Source organism: Haemaphysalis longicornis, unplaced genomic scaffold, assembly GCF_048455015.1.
Source record: "Haemaphysalis longicornis isolate Haplotype H1 unplaced genomic scaffold, Haemaphysalis longicornis Haplotype H1 scaffold_7, whole genome shotgun sequence".
NCBI lineage: Eukaryota > Metazoa > Arthropoda > Arachnida > Ixodida > Ixodidae > Haemaphysalis > Haemaphysalis longicornis.
In genome coordinates this window covers 19,146,932-19,160,254 of record NW_027526422.1, presented here as the reverse complement: position 1 = coordinate 19,160,254, position 13,323 = coordinate 19,146,932, and the positions used below count along the sequence as shown (strand labels likewise).

At 44.8% G+C, this 13,323-nt stretch overlaps 1 protein-coding gene across 1 annotated transcript in view; it reads left to right on the top strand.

The window, feature by feature from the left end:
* LOC144144661 (phosphatidylinositol 4,5-bisphosphate 3-kinase catalytic subunit alpha isoform-like) overlaps nt 1–13,323 on the top strand; it is a 45,841-nt gene that overhangs the window by 18,157 nt on the left and 14,361 nt on the right. Inside the window, exons 9-16 of the mRNA XM_077676188.1 lie at nt 1,207–1,310; nt 2,138–2,306; nt 4,097–4,203; nt 6,702–6,823; nt 9,709–9,787; nt 10,525–10,695; nt 11,504–11,621; nt 12,853–13,004. Coding sequence (XP_077532314.1) covers nt 1,207–1,310; nt 2,138–2,306; nt 4,097–4,203; nt 6,702–6,823; nt 9,709–9,787; nt 10,525–10,695; nt 11,504–11,621; nt 12,853–13,004 — 1,022 coding nt within the window. The remainder of the gene's footprint in view (nt 1–1,206; nt 1,311–2,137; nt 2,307–4,096; nt 4,204–6,701; nt 6,824–9,708; nt 9,788–10,524; nt 10,696–11,503; nt 11,622–12,852; nt 13,005–13,323) is intronic.

Here is a 13,323-nt window from a genome sequence, read left to right as displayed (position 1 = left end):
TACCTGCATGCAAAGAGCACATAACGGAGAGGGTCGGGCGGGGTTACGAAATGCAGGCGCAAAACGTATTGCTGTACAACAAGGCGTGTCCACCGAGCTGATTACTTGCAGATAACTGCTAGGCCTTTGGAAGCCCCCCTCCCACTTGTGGCAGGAGCCATGCCGTTATCTTATCCTCTGACTGGGCACGACAGCAACTGACCTTGACAGGCAGGCCGTGCGTGCGCACTTGCACTCGCGACCGTGCGCTCGCGACTAAGATAGGATGACCCAGGTTCAAGACTAAAGACGCAAACATTACAGGAGTAATTTATTTTTGCTTTTAACTTTCAAGAACTGTAGAAGGAAAACTGCAAAACTGCTGCTCTCAATTCAGGTGCCCGTATCTGTCGTATCATGTCTTCGTCGAAGTACCTTTTGTTTATTTTTTTCGGCGGCTATAAATTTCGCGGCGGCATATTACCCGCTCCTTCGACTGCTGCATGACCAACGTCAGCTGCGATCACACACTGCCTGCTGTTTCACCGAACACGTCTACCACAGAACAGGAAGGATTTCGCCTTCGTCGTAGCTCGTAGACATGTTAATGCATAGTGAAGAAAGCAAATCCCCAAAACCGCCTAAGAATCCAATTGTCATGCCAAGCCCAAGCCAAAAAGGGGGGTCTTCCCCTAAAACCCCCATGACGACATGGCTTACAAGGCGCAGTTTCCTCTCTAGTATACTTACTAAGAAACTCTATGGTTATCGCCAGCAAACAATGGCGTCCATCACGAGTTTGTGCTTGTTTATAGGTGGGGGTGTAAGTGGGCGGCGAATGTTTTCAGTGAAACTAAGCATCCTAAGCATATTCGGTTTTCAGGCAATTTTCCTACTGTTTATGTTTCATTCTCATGGCAACAAATTCTCACAACAGCGAATTTTTTCGCTTTTTCCGGCGCTTTCATTATTTTGGGGTTCGACTGTACTTAGCTTGCACAGACATTTTTCGAAGCTGTGTTCAAAGAAAACTCTTAAACTGGGAAGGAGGAAATGGCATGCATTGGAGCTTAGGTCGCATTGTAGAGAAAAAGTGATTAACTGTGCGATGGTTTGACCGCTGCAAATTAATTCAGTTGTATCAATTCGTCAACATTGGTGTCCAGACAGCACGGAACAACTGTTGGTAGTACAGTTGATATATATATTTTTTTTTCCACCCTCTAGGTTCTGAAGTATGAGCCGTACCTTGAAAATGACCTTGGCAAGTTCCTCATCAGGCGCTCTCTGCTGAACTACAACATTGGGCACTTCTTCTTCTGGCATCTCAAGTGAGTGCTGCATACCTATTTCTGCAGCTTTTCGGTGCCTGTATTCGCAAAGGTGCTGTGTTGAGCCCCTGATGCGGGCAGCACTGTTGAGAATGGCAATAGCACCAACAGATCTTCCATTGCTACTAATCTTGGTGATGTCTGCCTAAGTTGAGAATGAAAAATTTTGAGCATGTGCAAAAAAAGTGTAGTTAGGCATTTTTGGTAGCACTGGAAAGCTGTCAAAGTAGCTTAGACTGTTTGGACTTGCTTAACCCTTTCTGTTCATCGGTCTTGCATGGCCTGAGAAGACCTTTCGGCCACCATTTCATTTGTGGAAAGAGAACTCCAGCTGGTGGAATGGTTGTGTTGCCTGTAGAAAACAGGGATCTACTATTCAGGACAAAAGCAAGTGAATGGTTGTCTGCGTCAGCTTTTGAGAGGTGTCAAACTTCTTCCAGAGAAGTTTCTGTAAGATCAACAAAATGTAAATATGCTGTAATGAAGTGATTATAATGAAATTTCCTTTTGGATCTTGAAAGTGAACCCCTTGAAAGTGAACTCCACCTGAGATAGGGCCCTTGTTTCGACAACCACAAGGCCCTCATCTGCCGTAATTTTGGTGTGATAATGGGCCAGTGTGAAACAACGTAAAAACTTGCATTGCGTAGTCTATAAATACTGTACTTGTGCTTATTAAAATGCGGTGTATCAAAGCTCGTTCCTAATCTGTTCTTCCAACAAACCTTTGTTCTGTGGGCACACTAAAGGGGCTATCGGAAGTTTCTCTTCTAATTATTTTTGCGAAACAGTGTGTGAGATTACAAAGGGGGCCCCTGTTGCTGCAGGTCTGAGATGCACGACCCCTCGGTGGCCGTCCGGTTTGGGCTCCTACTGGAGGGTTTCTGCCGAGGCATTGGCACCCACCTCAAGTCGGTGGTGCGTCAGGTGGGGGCCCTTGAGAAGCTCACACAGCTCACCGACTCACTCAAGGAGCGCAAGGACGACACCCCAAAGGTGCTCACTTCTACTCTCTCCTCGTTGCCCCCCCCCCCCCCCCCCCCCCCTCCTCTCTCTCTCTCTCTCTCTCTCTCTCTCTCTCTCTCTCTCTCTCTCTCTCTCTCTCTCTCTCTCTCTCTCTCTCTCTCTCTCTCTCTCTCTCTCTCTCTCTCTCTCTCTCTCTCTCTCTCTCTCTCTCTCTCTCTCTCTCTCTTTTTTCCCCCTGGTGAAGCTGTTTTGCACTTGGTTCTGACCAAAATTTTGTGCGCCTGTCAGGTCATGTCGACAAACAATGAAACGCGCTCTCTCCGGGGCTAGTGTAAAATGCTCTGTAACTATCAATCTAATGCAGGTATCTCGGAAAAATATCACTCTGGAATTGGCCACCGGGGCAACTTGTATCATTATGCCAAGTTTCATTTGCTTGTCGCTATTAGTTTGTTCACAGTGAAGTCCTAAGTCTTACAGAATTTCCGCATGCTGTCAGTAGTGGCCGTTTATGGATGTTGTATGGTTACAGAAAACAGTTGTAACTCTTGTTTCATTGAAACTATTCCAATTAAAATTATAGAAGAATTTATTTAGAATTCTGGAATTAATTTTAAAGAAGTTATGTGTGTGTGTCTTTATTTGATCAATGTAGTGAATCACGATACATAACTCAATGTAGTCATTCACTAATACAGCTTCGCTAATCTTCCATCTTCACAGTAGGGGAAGGGCTCTAAATTTTTCTCTCTCTTACCCAGTTAGAGAAGCCCCTACATGAGAAATGATTCCAGTTAGCTAGTTAAAGCACCTGGGCATCACCCTGTGTACTTATCCAGGGTTCGTACAGGTCCTTGAAAACCTTGAAAACCCCTGAAATTGAAAACTGAGTTTTCAAGAGCCTGGAAAACCCTTTCAAGGGCCTTGAAAACCCTTGATTTCTTAGGGCAACAAAGAGGAAACCCTATCACGTGACCGCGTTTCCGTGGGTTATATCAGATGGCCTTGCACACTCCTCATCAAAAACATGCTTTTTAAATCTTAAAGGCAGCTTGGGGGAGCAGTAGGGCTGCTTTATACAATGGCTCGTACGGAACGAAATTCTTGCGTCAGACGAGGCAAAAATTAGCATAGGTACCCTTCCAATTTTTCATACCGCTTTCTGCATTGCCTCACCCTGTTGTTCATTCTACATCTCTTTCTGTTGCTGTGCCCACCATAGCTATGCCCCACTACGTTTCGAAAACAAATGGTGCTGACACTCCATGGTGAAATAAAAATGAGCACAGATGAGTGGAACTCTGAATGGGAGAACACAGTGCATCTAGCTCCTAGGCTTTACTGGAATACTTTATTTTGACAGGTGTGATGGTGAGCAGAGCCAGTAGAGTCGTCAATACCCCCACCCCCTAATGAACACAGATATTTGTGGGATGAGAATGGCAGTGGGTATTATGTTATGTTCCTCGCTGTTCGAGACTGTGTATTAAGAGAACTTTCAGAGCTCGAAAAAGTTCAAGATGGCATGACTTTTGTGAAGCACCCTCAGTATTACTGTGGGTGGAAATAAACTTGTCGACTTCCAAAGGGTGGAGCTGCTCCAAAGAGATTTTTCTTCAGGTCATTTTTTTTTTTAGGTATAAAGAAGCAACTGTTTAGCGTGGGAAAACAGTAGTGAAACGTTAGGACACATGCTCCCCGGCACACTTGAAAATGCTTTTGCTTTAGCAGGGCCTTGAAAGTCCTTGAATATCCTTGAATTCTTGTCCCTGAATCCTGTACGAACCCTGTTATCAATGTGGGGTTGCTTTTCTTTGCAGGAGAGGCTCAAGTTTCTCACGGAGCAGTTTAGCAAGCCGGATTTTCTGGAAGCACTGCAGCACTTTCCGTCCCCACTGAACAACAGTTGCATCCTGGGAGATCTGATGTGAGGGACACCAGCCCACTCTCCTTTTATTTATTTATTTCAGCATACTGCAGGCTCTTCAGGGCCCATGCAGCAGTGGTTACAATGAATTCAAGTTTTCATATTAATGATAACATAGGTATTTAAAAGGCAAGAGAAAAGAAAAATGAAGAATACATATGGACAGAAGCATGCTATACAGTGTCAACGCTTAGTCCACAAAGAGAAATTATATAAACACTAAAATGCAATTTTTGCTCTTTATCACACGTTAAAATTCTAGATCATTAATGGCTCTTACAAAGCACTCTTTGAGAACTTTACGCATTTCACAAATTCGCACAAAGCTTTCTAGCCTTCACTTGCCACTATGCCAGCCTACTGTGCTGTCAAGCAGCATCACCATGTTTACTCGCATAATGAACCCACTCTTTTTTTTTTCCAGCAAATTCCACATGAAATCACGGGGGAGGGTTCATTATGCGGAAAAAAAGTTGCAACAGATTTTTAAAAGTTGAAATTTCATGCAATAAAGATGCTAAAAAAAGCTCTGTCAAAGCCTAGCCTTTCTAGTAAAAACACGTGGGTGACCCGCCGCGGTGGCTCAGTGGCTAAGGCGTTGCGCTACTGAGCACGAGGTCGCGGGTTCGATTCCCGGCCGCGGCGGCCGCTTTTCTGATGGAGGCGAAAAGCAAAAACGCCCGTGTGTACGAGATTTCGGCGCACGATAAAGATCCCCAGGTGGTCAAAATTAATCCGGAGCCCTCCACTACGGCGCGCCTCATCGCCTGCGTTGTGTCGGCGCGTTAAACCCCAACAATCAATCAATCAAAAACACGTGGGTAATTAATTTCTGTTTTATTCACAACATGCTAGTGGCCCCCTACTCGCCATCGTTCCCTTACTCGCCATGGAGCAGTCGTCCTCATTGAAGTCGCTTGCTGCTTCGATTCGATTTGATGGTGCTTTATTCAACACAAAGAAAGTACATAAAATGGGCATATACAGGAGGAGGTCCCGAAGTCAAAGACTGCAGGGGGACCTCCTATAATACAAGCATCAACAAGTAAATGTTTTAACAAACAGTGGTTACAGTATAATATTGAAACAGACAAAACAGATGTTACAAAACTGAGATTGCACATTGAACAAAACAAACAAAACACGGGATAAAAGCGAACAAAATGAACTCAAATTGACTGAAGATGAGTACGTAAGCTATTCTTGAAGGAAAAAAATATTTGAAGCACTTTTTGCGAAGTGAGGCAAACAGTTCCATTCGTAAGCAGCAGAAAAATGCACAGCTTGTTTACCGTAATTAGTTTGTTGTTGGTCCACAGGGCCCACATTTGTTGTCGGCCCACAGTGCAGTCTTCCGTGCTGTCAAGGCACTCCGAAATTTCTTTTCCCACACTGGGAAACTTTCCTTCTTTGGGCCCACGGAACACACCGCGATCCCTGTTCACCGCCCAAAAAAGTCTCGTTTTCGCCCATAGGGTACACGCACTGGATCAGCACTGAAGTGCTGCCCAGCCGCGTGGTTTCCATGTGCTTCAACGCATGCTCTACCACCTTCAGTTTAAAACCGGCTGTGTAGCTCGCGTACCGGCCCACCATATGGCGCACACCAGGAGCACAAGAAAAGGTTGGAGCACAGCTGGAAAACAAAACCATGGACTGTAATGGCGAAGTCATGGAACAGCACAGAGCAGGGAAGGAGTGTGGAGTACGGTTGGTGCGTTTTTCACCAGCTGCAGCTTTCGTGGTGCTATATGCACAAAGGATTGTTTTGTGTTCAGCAGGTGGCGCTCCGCAAGCGCGTCATTTTCAAATTGTGAGCCACAGCCTTTGCACTCACATCTCTGGCTACTGTCGTGGTTTCATTAGAATACTATAGCGCAAAGAACGGGAACGAAGACAAGAAAGACGACGGGACGAGCGCTCGTCCGTCGTCTTTCTTGTCTTCGTTCCCGTTCTTTGCGCTATAGTATTCTAATGATGTCCTACCAACTAGCCCAACAGTACTCCTTGTCGAGGCTTCTTTTTGTTACAATTCGTTTTAGCGTTTCTGCGCGTACTGTGGCGGGATATCAAGTTACTGCAATCGTCTGCAGCATCAGCAACCATGCCTTGATAAAAACACATTCCCGCTGCATTTTTTATGCAAGGTGATAGCAAAATTAAATTCTCAAGATAGGGGGGGGGTCATTATGTGGGTGGGTGCATTAAGTGAGTAAATACGGTATTACCATAATTCGTGAAATTATAATCTCTTTTGCATCTCATATTTATCCAAATTTTAAGTCATTCAATGCTCAGTTGGGCTCAGTGAGACAAAGCTGTAACGCTTTCTTAGATTATATCCACAGTCATTTCCAAATTGCCTTGCACTTGAGTGTGTGGTAGATGACTGTAGGGGATGATTGTTTCGTTGTCCTGTATGTGCATGTGTGGCAAAAAACGCATTGCCAAGTGCGGCGACTCACACCCCTCCTTTGTCTGCCCTGTTTATGTTCCAGCGTGAACGAGTGCAGGATACTTGACTCTGCAAAGAAGCCCCTGTGGCTGCTCTGGAAGAACCCTGACCACCTGGCGGAACAAATTCTGGACCACCATGAGATCATCTTTAAAAATGGTGATGGTGAGTGCTGACTATTTGGCTTTGTCATTTAGAGGAAATTCAGTAAACCTGTACATACAGCAAACGGGGGAGACTGTCCTTGCACCCTTTTTGTTCCATACATGGGTAAGTGCGGTCATGGAGCTAGTTTTCTCATTTTGGGGGCAAAGGAAAAGAAACTCTATCCATCCCTTTTCTGTGCTGATCTCAGATACATATGTGCAGCAGGTCTTTGATGAGGCCTTCATAACTGATTCTGAATTTGTGTTGTAATTCCTGATAGGCCGGCGAAAAGAGTGATTTTAAATGCTTTAACCCTTTCAGTCCTGTTTTGTTTTATTTCAAGAAAAACAATGTTTTCTGTGTGTTTTCATTTATTTTAAGGTCCCATAAGCCCACAAACAAAAATAAGGCTGTAAGTGCAAGTATTAACAGATTTATTAATGAGGCAATTAATTATGACATCTGGCAATTAAAAACTGTATGTTAAGCAGGGACATCACTTCTGCAAATTTTTTCCTATACCTTATGATTTCATGAACCTATTAACAAAAAATTAGCTTCATATTGCAGGTATTTATAAATTTACAAGCTGGGGAATAAAACTCGGGACTGCCATTTTTTCAAAAGCCTCAATGTTGTAATTTCGTCTTCACCGGAGCCTCTTCTTTGTAGCGTCCAGCTCCACTAAAATGAACCAACAGTGATATCTACCGCAATAAGCATCATTGAAGAACCATTCCCCAGAAAACTAGCAGTTTTAGTTTCGTTCCCTCTGCGCTAGAGGAACTTTTAGGTGAGGGTGTCAATTGCAACCCCCCAGGGCCTAAAGAGTTAAACCAAATACGAAGTGAATAATGATTTTGTTTGTATACAGTGTAGGCCATTTATAACGTAACCACTTATAGTGTGTGACCAAATATAACGCAGGTTTTTGTGACCACCAGTTTACCTTCCATAGAACTCATAAGCATACCACTTAAAATGTAATTGCCCGAAGCATAGTGCTGTTTAAAGTGCGGTTTTTTGACAAGTCCACTGATTGACAGGCACAGCTTGGGCATCGTTTTAGGGTCATCAAAAACAAACAAACAAAAAGATGGAATCAGTCATTCCATGCAGCACACTCTCCCTGCTCTTGTCTAACTTCGACAAAAAAAAAAAAAGGGAACCCTTTAGTTAGTATGTTCCATTTGCACTCACCAGATAACCACAACTGCCCTTGTTCTTGGCGCACCTTTGAAGATAACGAGTCCCGCGCAGCTCATGTGCCTACTTTATTGCACTTCAAAATTCGTAACTCGTATTTCAAACAGACTTAGCTGCAAAGAAGTCCATAATTGGACGTTGGTGCATCTTTATGAAGCGAACGATGACTTGGACAGCTTCGTGCAGGACGTGACAGCTCTTATCATAGCCGCCTTCTGGTCTTGCGCTCTTTCGCTTTCGCTTCTCGCCCGGCGCACTTATGATGCTCGAATCATGCGCATAGCACGCTAAAAATAATACTGAAGCAGTCAAAAAAAGAGAGAGAGAGAGAAAGAAAGGAAATAAAAAAGAAAATAATGGAAAAAGAAAGAAAAACGCACACAACTTCAACTGCGCGGCTCCCGCGGCACGCGGCGACGCGAATGACAACAGTTGCAGGTGAGCACGCCGCAGCGATGCGTGCCGTGTGCAGCGAGAAGAATGTGGGAATGGCTTTGCGGGCGCAGCAGACGCAAGGCGCGCTGTCCAGCTTTGCACACATTGCAGAAGAATGCATAGCAGGGTTTTTGAACTGCTAAATACAGCTGTTGTGCTGCTCACTATCTCAAATTTACATTGCACGTTGTTATGAAATTGGCTCAGAATTTTATTTCCTAGTGAAATTTGTTCGTTATATCCTGTAACAGGCTGATTTTACCTCGTTAAAATGAGGTTTTAAATACTCTGGCTTTTATGAGGACTTTTACAATTTGCTCATTATATTCGTTATTTCGTTTTAGCCCATTTCGTTATAATGAGGTTTAAGTGTAGAACAGTGTGCAGATAAGCACACGCCCTTTTCCTTTTTGAACATCTGGAGATAGCAAGCCGGGAGGCCGGCGGTTTCCACTTTCCACTACCAGTAGGTTGTGCTGATAAGCAGCCGCCTTCAGCATCGTGAAGAACGCAATGTGGGGGGGAAGAAAAGAAATCCTGCTTGTGTTCTTATCACGTTGTCTCGCCGGCGTTTTCCCTCTCTTGGGAAGCTGTTCTGAACGCTAAAAGCACAGATGTACTCCCTCAAAACACAAACACAAATTTAAAGCAGCGCTTGCCGTAGATCGTGCAGAAGCATCGATAAAAAATAAAGAAATAAAGAACGTGCCTCTGTTTTGAATTTGTGGCATTTGTTTAATTAAGTAATGATAAACAGAGTACTATTGAAAGGTAGGTCGCGATGTGGTTGGATTTGCGCATGTTTTATTTATAGTGCAGTATCACTTATAGTACAGATTTTTGCAGCTCCCGCGGCATGCATTATAAGTGGTCTACACTGTAGTTCATAATTGAAGTGTATACTTGGAATTGAATCAAATAGTTTGCAATCAACAATTTGCAGACTAAAATTTCATTGTTTTTCGGGTTCACTTTAATAATGGGGACAAAAATCAAAGATGGCTGAGCTAAAAGATTCGTAAAACTGCTGTGGCATAGAACAAACTTGGCAGCAAACATAAGTAGGCTTTTAGTTTGGCTGATGGTACCTTTGCCAAGGTACAATTTGTTGTGTTCAAGCAATATTAACTGAACACTGATGTCTTGGATTGTGCATATGTACTGATAAAAGTTGCCATGCAACGAATATGATTATCCTGAATGCCTGTATAATTTAGCTCGCATCCCCCCCCCCCCCTCCTTCCCCCCCCTTTTTTTTTCAGACCTGCGACAGGACATGCTGACACTTCAGGTCATACGAATCATGGACAGCATCTGGCAGAAAGAGGGGCTGGACCTGAGGTACTGTGGTGCACTTCGTGATGAACCTGGCTTCTTTAATTGTTCTTCAACAGGTCATGAGGCGAGCTTTCCACTGAATTAGTGATGGTCCTTTGGGGCACAACAAGGTTTTGTCGAGCTTTGCATTTCTTCTGGTGCATACCAATGCGCTCAGTCTTTATTAGATCACGAGAGTCTCATGCTGCTAGATGAGGGGCATCTGGTGGAGGCACCACAGAAGCATAAATTGCTGCTTCTGATTGTGTGCAGTGTTAGCCAGGAAGGTGAGGAATCTGCCCTACCAACACACATGGCCAGTGGAGGCTGCCATTGGCTGTTGCTCACAAGGATTCCACCCAAAGTTTGCGAGCACTGCTATATGTAACCACATTGTGTCGTTGGGCAGACATGAGAGGCAGTGTTACTGAGCACAGTATAGCCAGAAGTGCGTGTTGTGCATTGCATTTTGTTTGTTGCCTTTCTCATTCAGTGTTGGTAACCTTAGTGCTTACCAGGCACGTAGGCCCACAGTGCTTGTTATTCCTAGGCAAGTCTTTCTTCAGGCTTGCACAATTGACACCCAGTTTACTGGAATTATACTTACCTGTATTTCCTTTTCAGGCTGTCTTGTGTCCTTGTTAAAGCACGCTTAACTTCAGCACATTGAACTTTTAAAATGAGACTTGTGCTTGCCAGTTATCGTTCAGTGTTCCTGCTTTGGGAATCGTGCACAACAGAATGGCCTGTGGCACTCGCAGGATGATGCCTTATGCGTGCTTGTCGACCGGCAAGCATGTGGGCATGATCGAGGTGGTGCGCAATGCCAAGACAGTCATGAACATCCAGAAGAAGGGGGGACGGATGGCCGCCTTCCAGGTCGACTCCACGCAGCTCCACAAGTGGATCAAGGAGAAGAACAAGGGCGACCGGTGAGCAGCCCCTCTATGGCAGCTCAGCCATGCCCCCCGGGGACTCGGCTAACTTTCAAGAAAAAACAAATAAGGCTACACTGTTTCCATAACCGTAACATAACTTTGTTTGTCAGTGCAGATTACGTAGTTATCTCAGTTTGTGTCATACAATGCCTTGTGCATATTTGTGGCGTGCTTGTTGAGGTGGAGCAGCTAGTAGCAGTGGGCTTTGCAATAGCTTCTATGAGAACGCCTAAAGCCAAGTGGGGAAAGCGACAGCTGACACCACTAATGAACATTGCTCTACGTGTAAAAACAAAACCTCGAAAGGATTTGGAACAGCTGCATGAGCTGAAAACGAACCAGACGATGCCCTAAAACGATGCAACCAACCTTTCAACAATAGTCCTGTCTTTGTCAAGCTGGTTGTGTAATCTTTAGCAGAAAAGTGGGGGAATTGTTTTTGATGCACATCAAAAAATAATCATGCTTGATTAGATTGTCGGGTTATGTGTTCCTTGGCACACATTGAATGAGCTTACGCAATATGATATGTCTGACTGTATAAGTTGGAAAAGAAGTTATTTAGCATGGATTTCTTATGCACAAATCACCAGATTTGTTCGAACTTATACATGGTTTTGGCTTTATGCCTGGTGTACAGGCTTGTGTTAAAGTGCCCTTTATAAAAATTTTTTGTTGGCTATATCACTGAAAATGACCTAGTCCTTTGGAGTGGCTACTTCACCCTGCCATTTGAATTAAAGAAAACCTTTTGCTTGCATAAAAAAGGTTTCCCTGTCGATTATCTCCTGTTTCCTGCCAGGTACAAGCAAGCCATCGAGACGTTCACCCTGTCCTGCGCTGGCTACTGCGTTGCCACTTTTATCTTGGGCATTGGGGACAGGAACCCCGACAACATCATGGTCAACGAGGAGGGACAGGTCAGTCCATCTCTTCCCTGCTCATTTAATTGAAGGATGCGCTTGGAAGAGGCAGCGAATCCAGGAGGAGGGGGGGGAACTCCCTTCACACCATTAAACCTTCTTGGAAACAAGCTCTTCCAAGGCTGTCTTTGAGTGTTTTCAGCCAGCTTACACGCCTTTTTGTAATGGGGAGAGCATGTTTGAAAGTGCTGCTTCTCTCACACCATCCTTCTCGCCGATTTGCACATGCCAGCTACGCTGACGCTCAGGCAAGTCGTCCAGTGGGATAAATATAGCAGATTTATTCCTCATTTATTTACAGTACCCGTAGGGCCATAAGGCATTGGAGAGGGGAGTGGTAAGATACAGTAAAGTAATGATAAAAGCAGTAAAATTTTAAAAAGTTGCAAAAACAGCTTCTAAGCATAAAATTCTAGCAAGCTTAACCTGTATAAACTGTGCATGAACGAACAAAGAGGTGGTATCAATTTTGGAATGGTTGAAAGTCAACACGTTGAATACTGATACAGCATGAAAGCAAATCGCAAGCTACTGTGCGTGTAGTTGGTTCAGTAGTTTCGTGGTGTTTTAGATGCGACTGCATCTCATTCACTCGCCTTGTCCCTCCATACGGCGTTGTTGTTGTCCGTCCACACCCCTCCCCCATTCTCCTCGTCGCGCAAGCTGCGCTCTCCGCCGCTCACCCCCCTCTCCTCTCCTATAGCAAACACTCTCTCGCGAGGGGCATTGGATTGGATTCGATTGGGTTGGCTTGGCCTGGATTGGATTGGATTAAAGTGGATTGTGTTGGATTGTGTTGCGTCATATCCGCGCCACGTTGCGTCGTAGCCGCGGTCGTTCCAGCACCGGCCAAAGAAATAAAGAATACATCATACGCATTCCTCACACGTTTCACGCAATTAAAAAATCAATCCAATGGAAACACCAAGTGAACCCCCAAGATGCGTCGCATCTCCACAGGGTTCCCCTCGTGGGAACGTGGGGTAATTTTTTTCTTCTGTCAGCCACTACGGCTGTACAAAGTACAGCTCTAGACTTCTGCTAGATAGCTAGATAACGAATTGCATGGTGAAAAGTGCACAGTCCACAAATGAGACTTGAACAAATTCACTTGGGTGTTCTAAGAGTGAAACGGGGGTCGAAGTAGGAGTGGTGGGGAAAGAAAACAGAAAGGAAAAACCTAGCATTGTGCGATGCCTCCTCCTCTTCTTCTTGTGGTGTGGTGCAGATCTTCCACATTGACTTTGGCCACTTCCTGGGCCACTTCAAGAAGAAGTTTGGCATCAACCGTGAGCGGGTGCCCTTTGTCCTGACGGAGGACTTTCTGCACGTCATTGCCAAGGGCCAGGAGAACCCCCGCAAGAGCAAGGAGTTTCAGAGGTGAGCAGAGGGTGGAGGAAGGGGGCTGCTGCTGCTCCCTTGTTCGACCACGCTGCCTGTAGTTGTAGCCGAGATCACAGCGAGCTTTGAATTGTTTAATGAGCATGCTGCACCACTTTGGAGCCATCGACACTGTTAGGCGGCCCATGTGGGCTCACTAAGGACAGCTGGGCATGCTGCGTACACGTGGATTTGCTGTTGCTCCCTCTCTTGTAATACTGCATGCACTTGGATTCAATACACTGTCATTGTTGTAATATCGCTCATTTCTGCAGAAGTATGCATTGGTGGTTCTTTTTGTTCAATTTGGAAGTTTTTA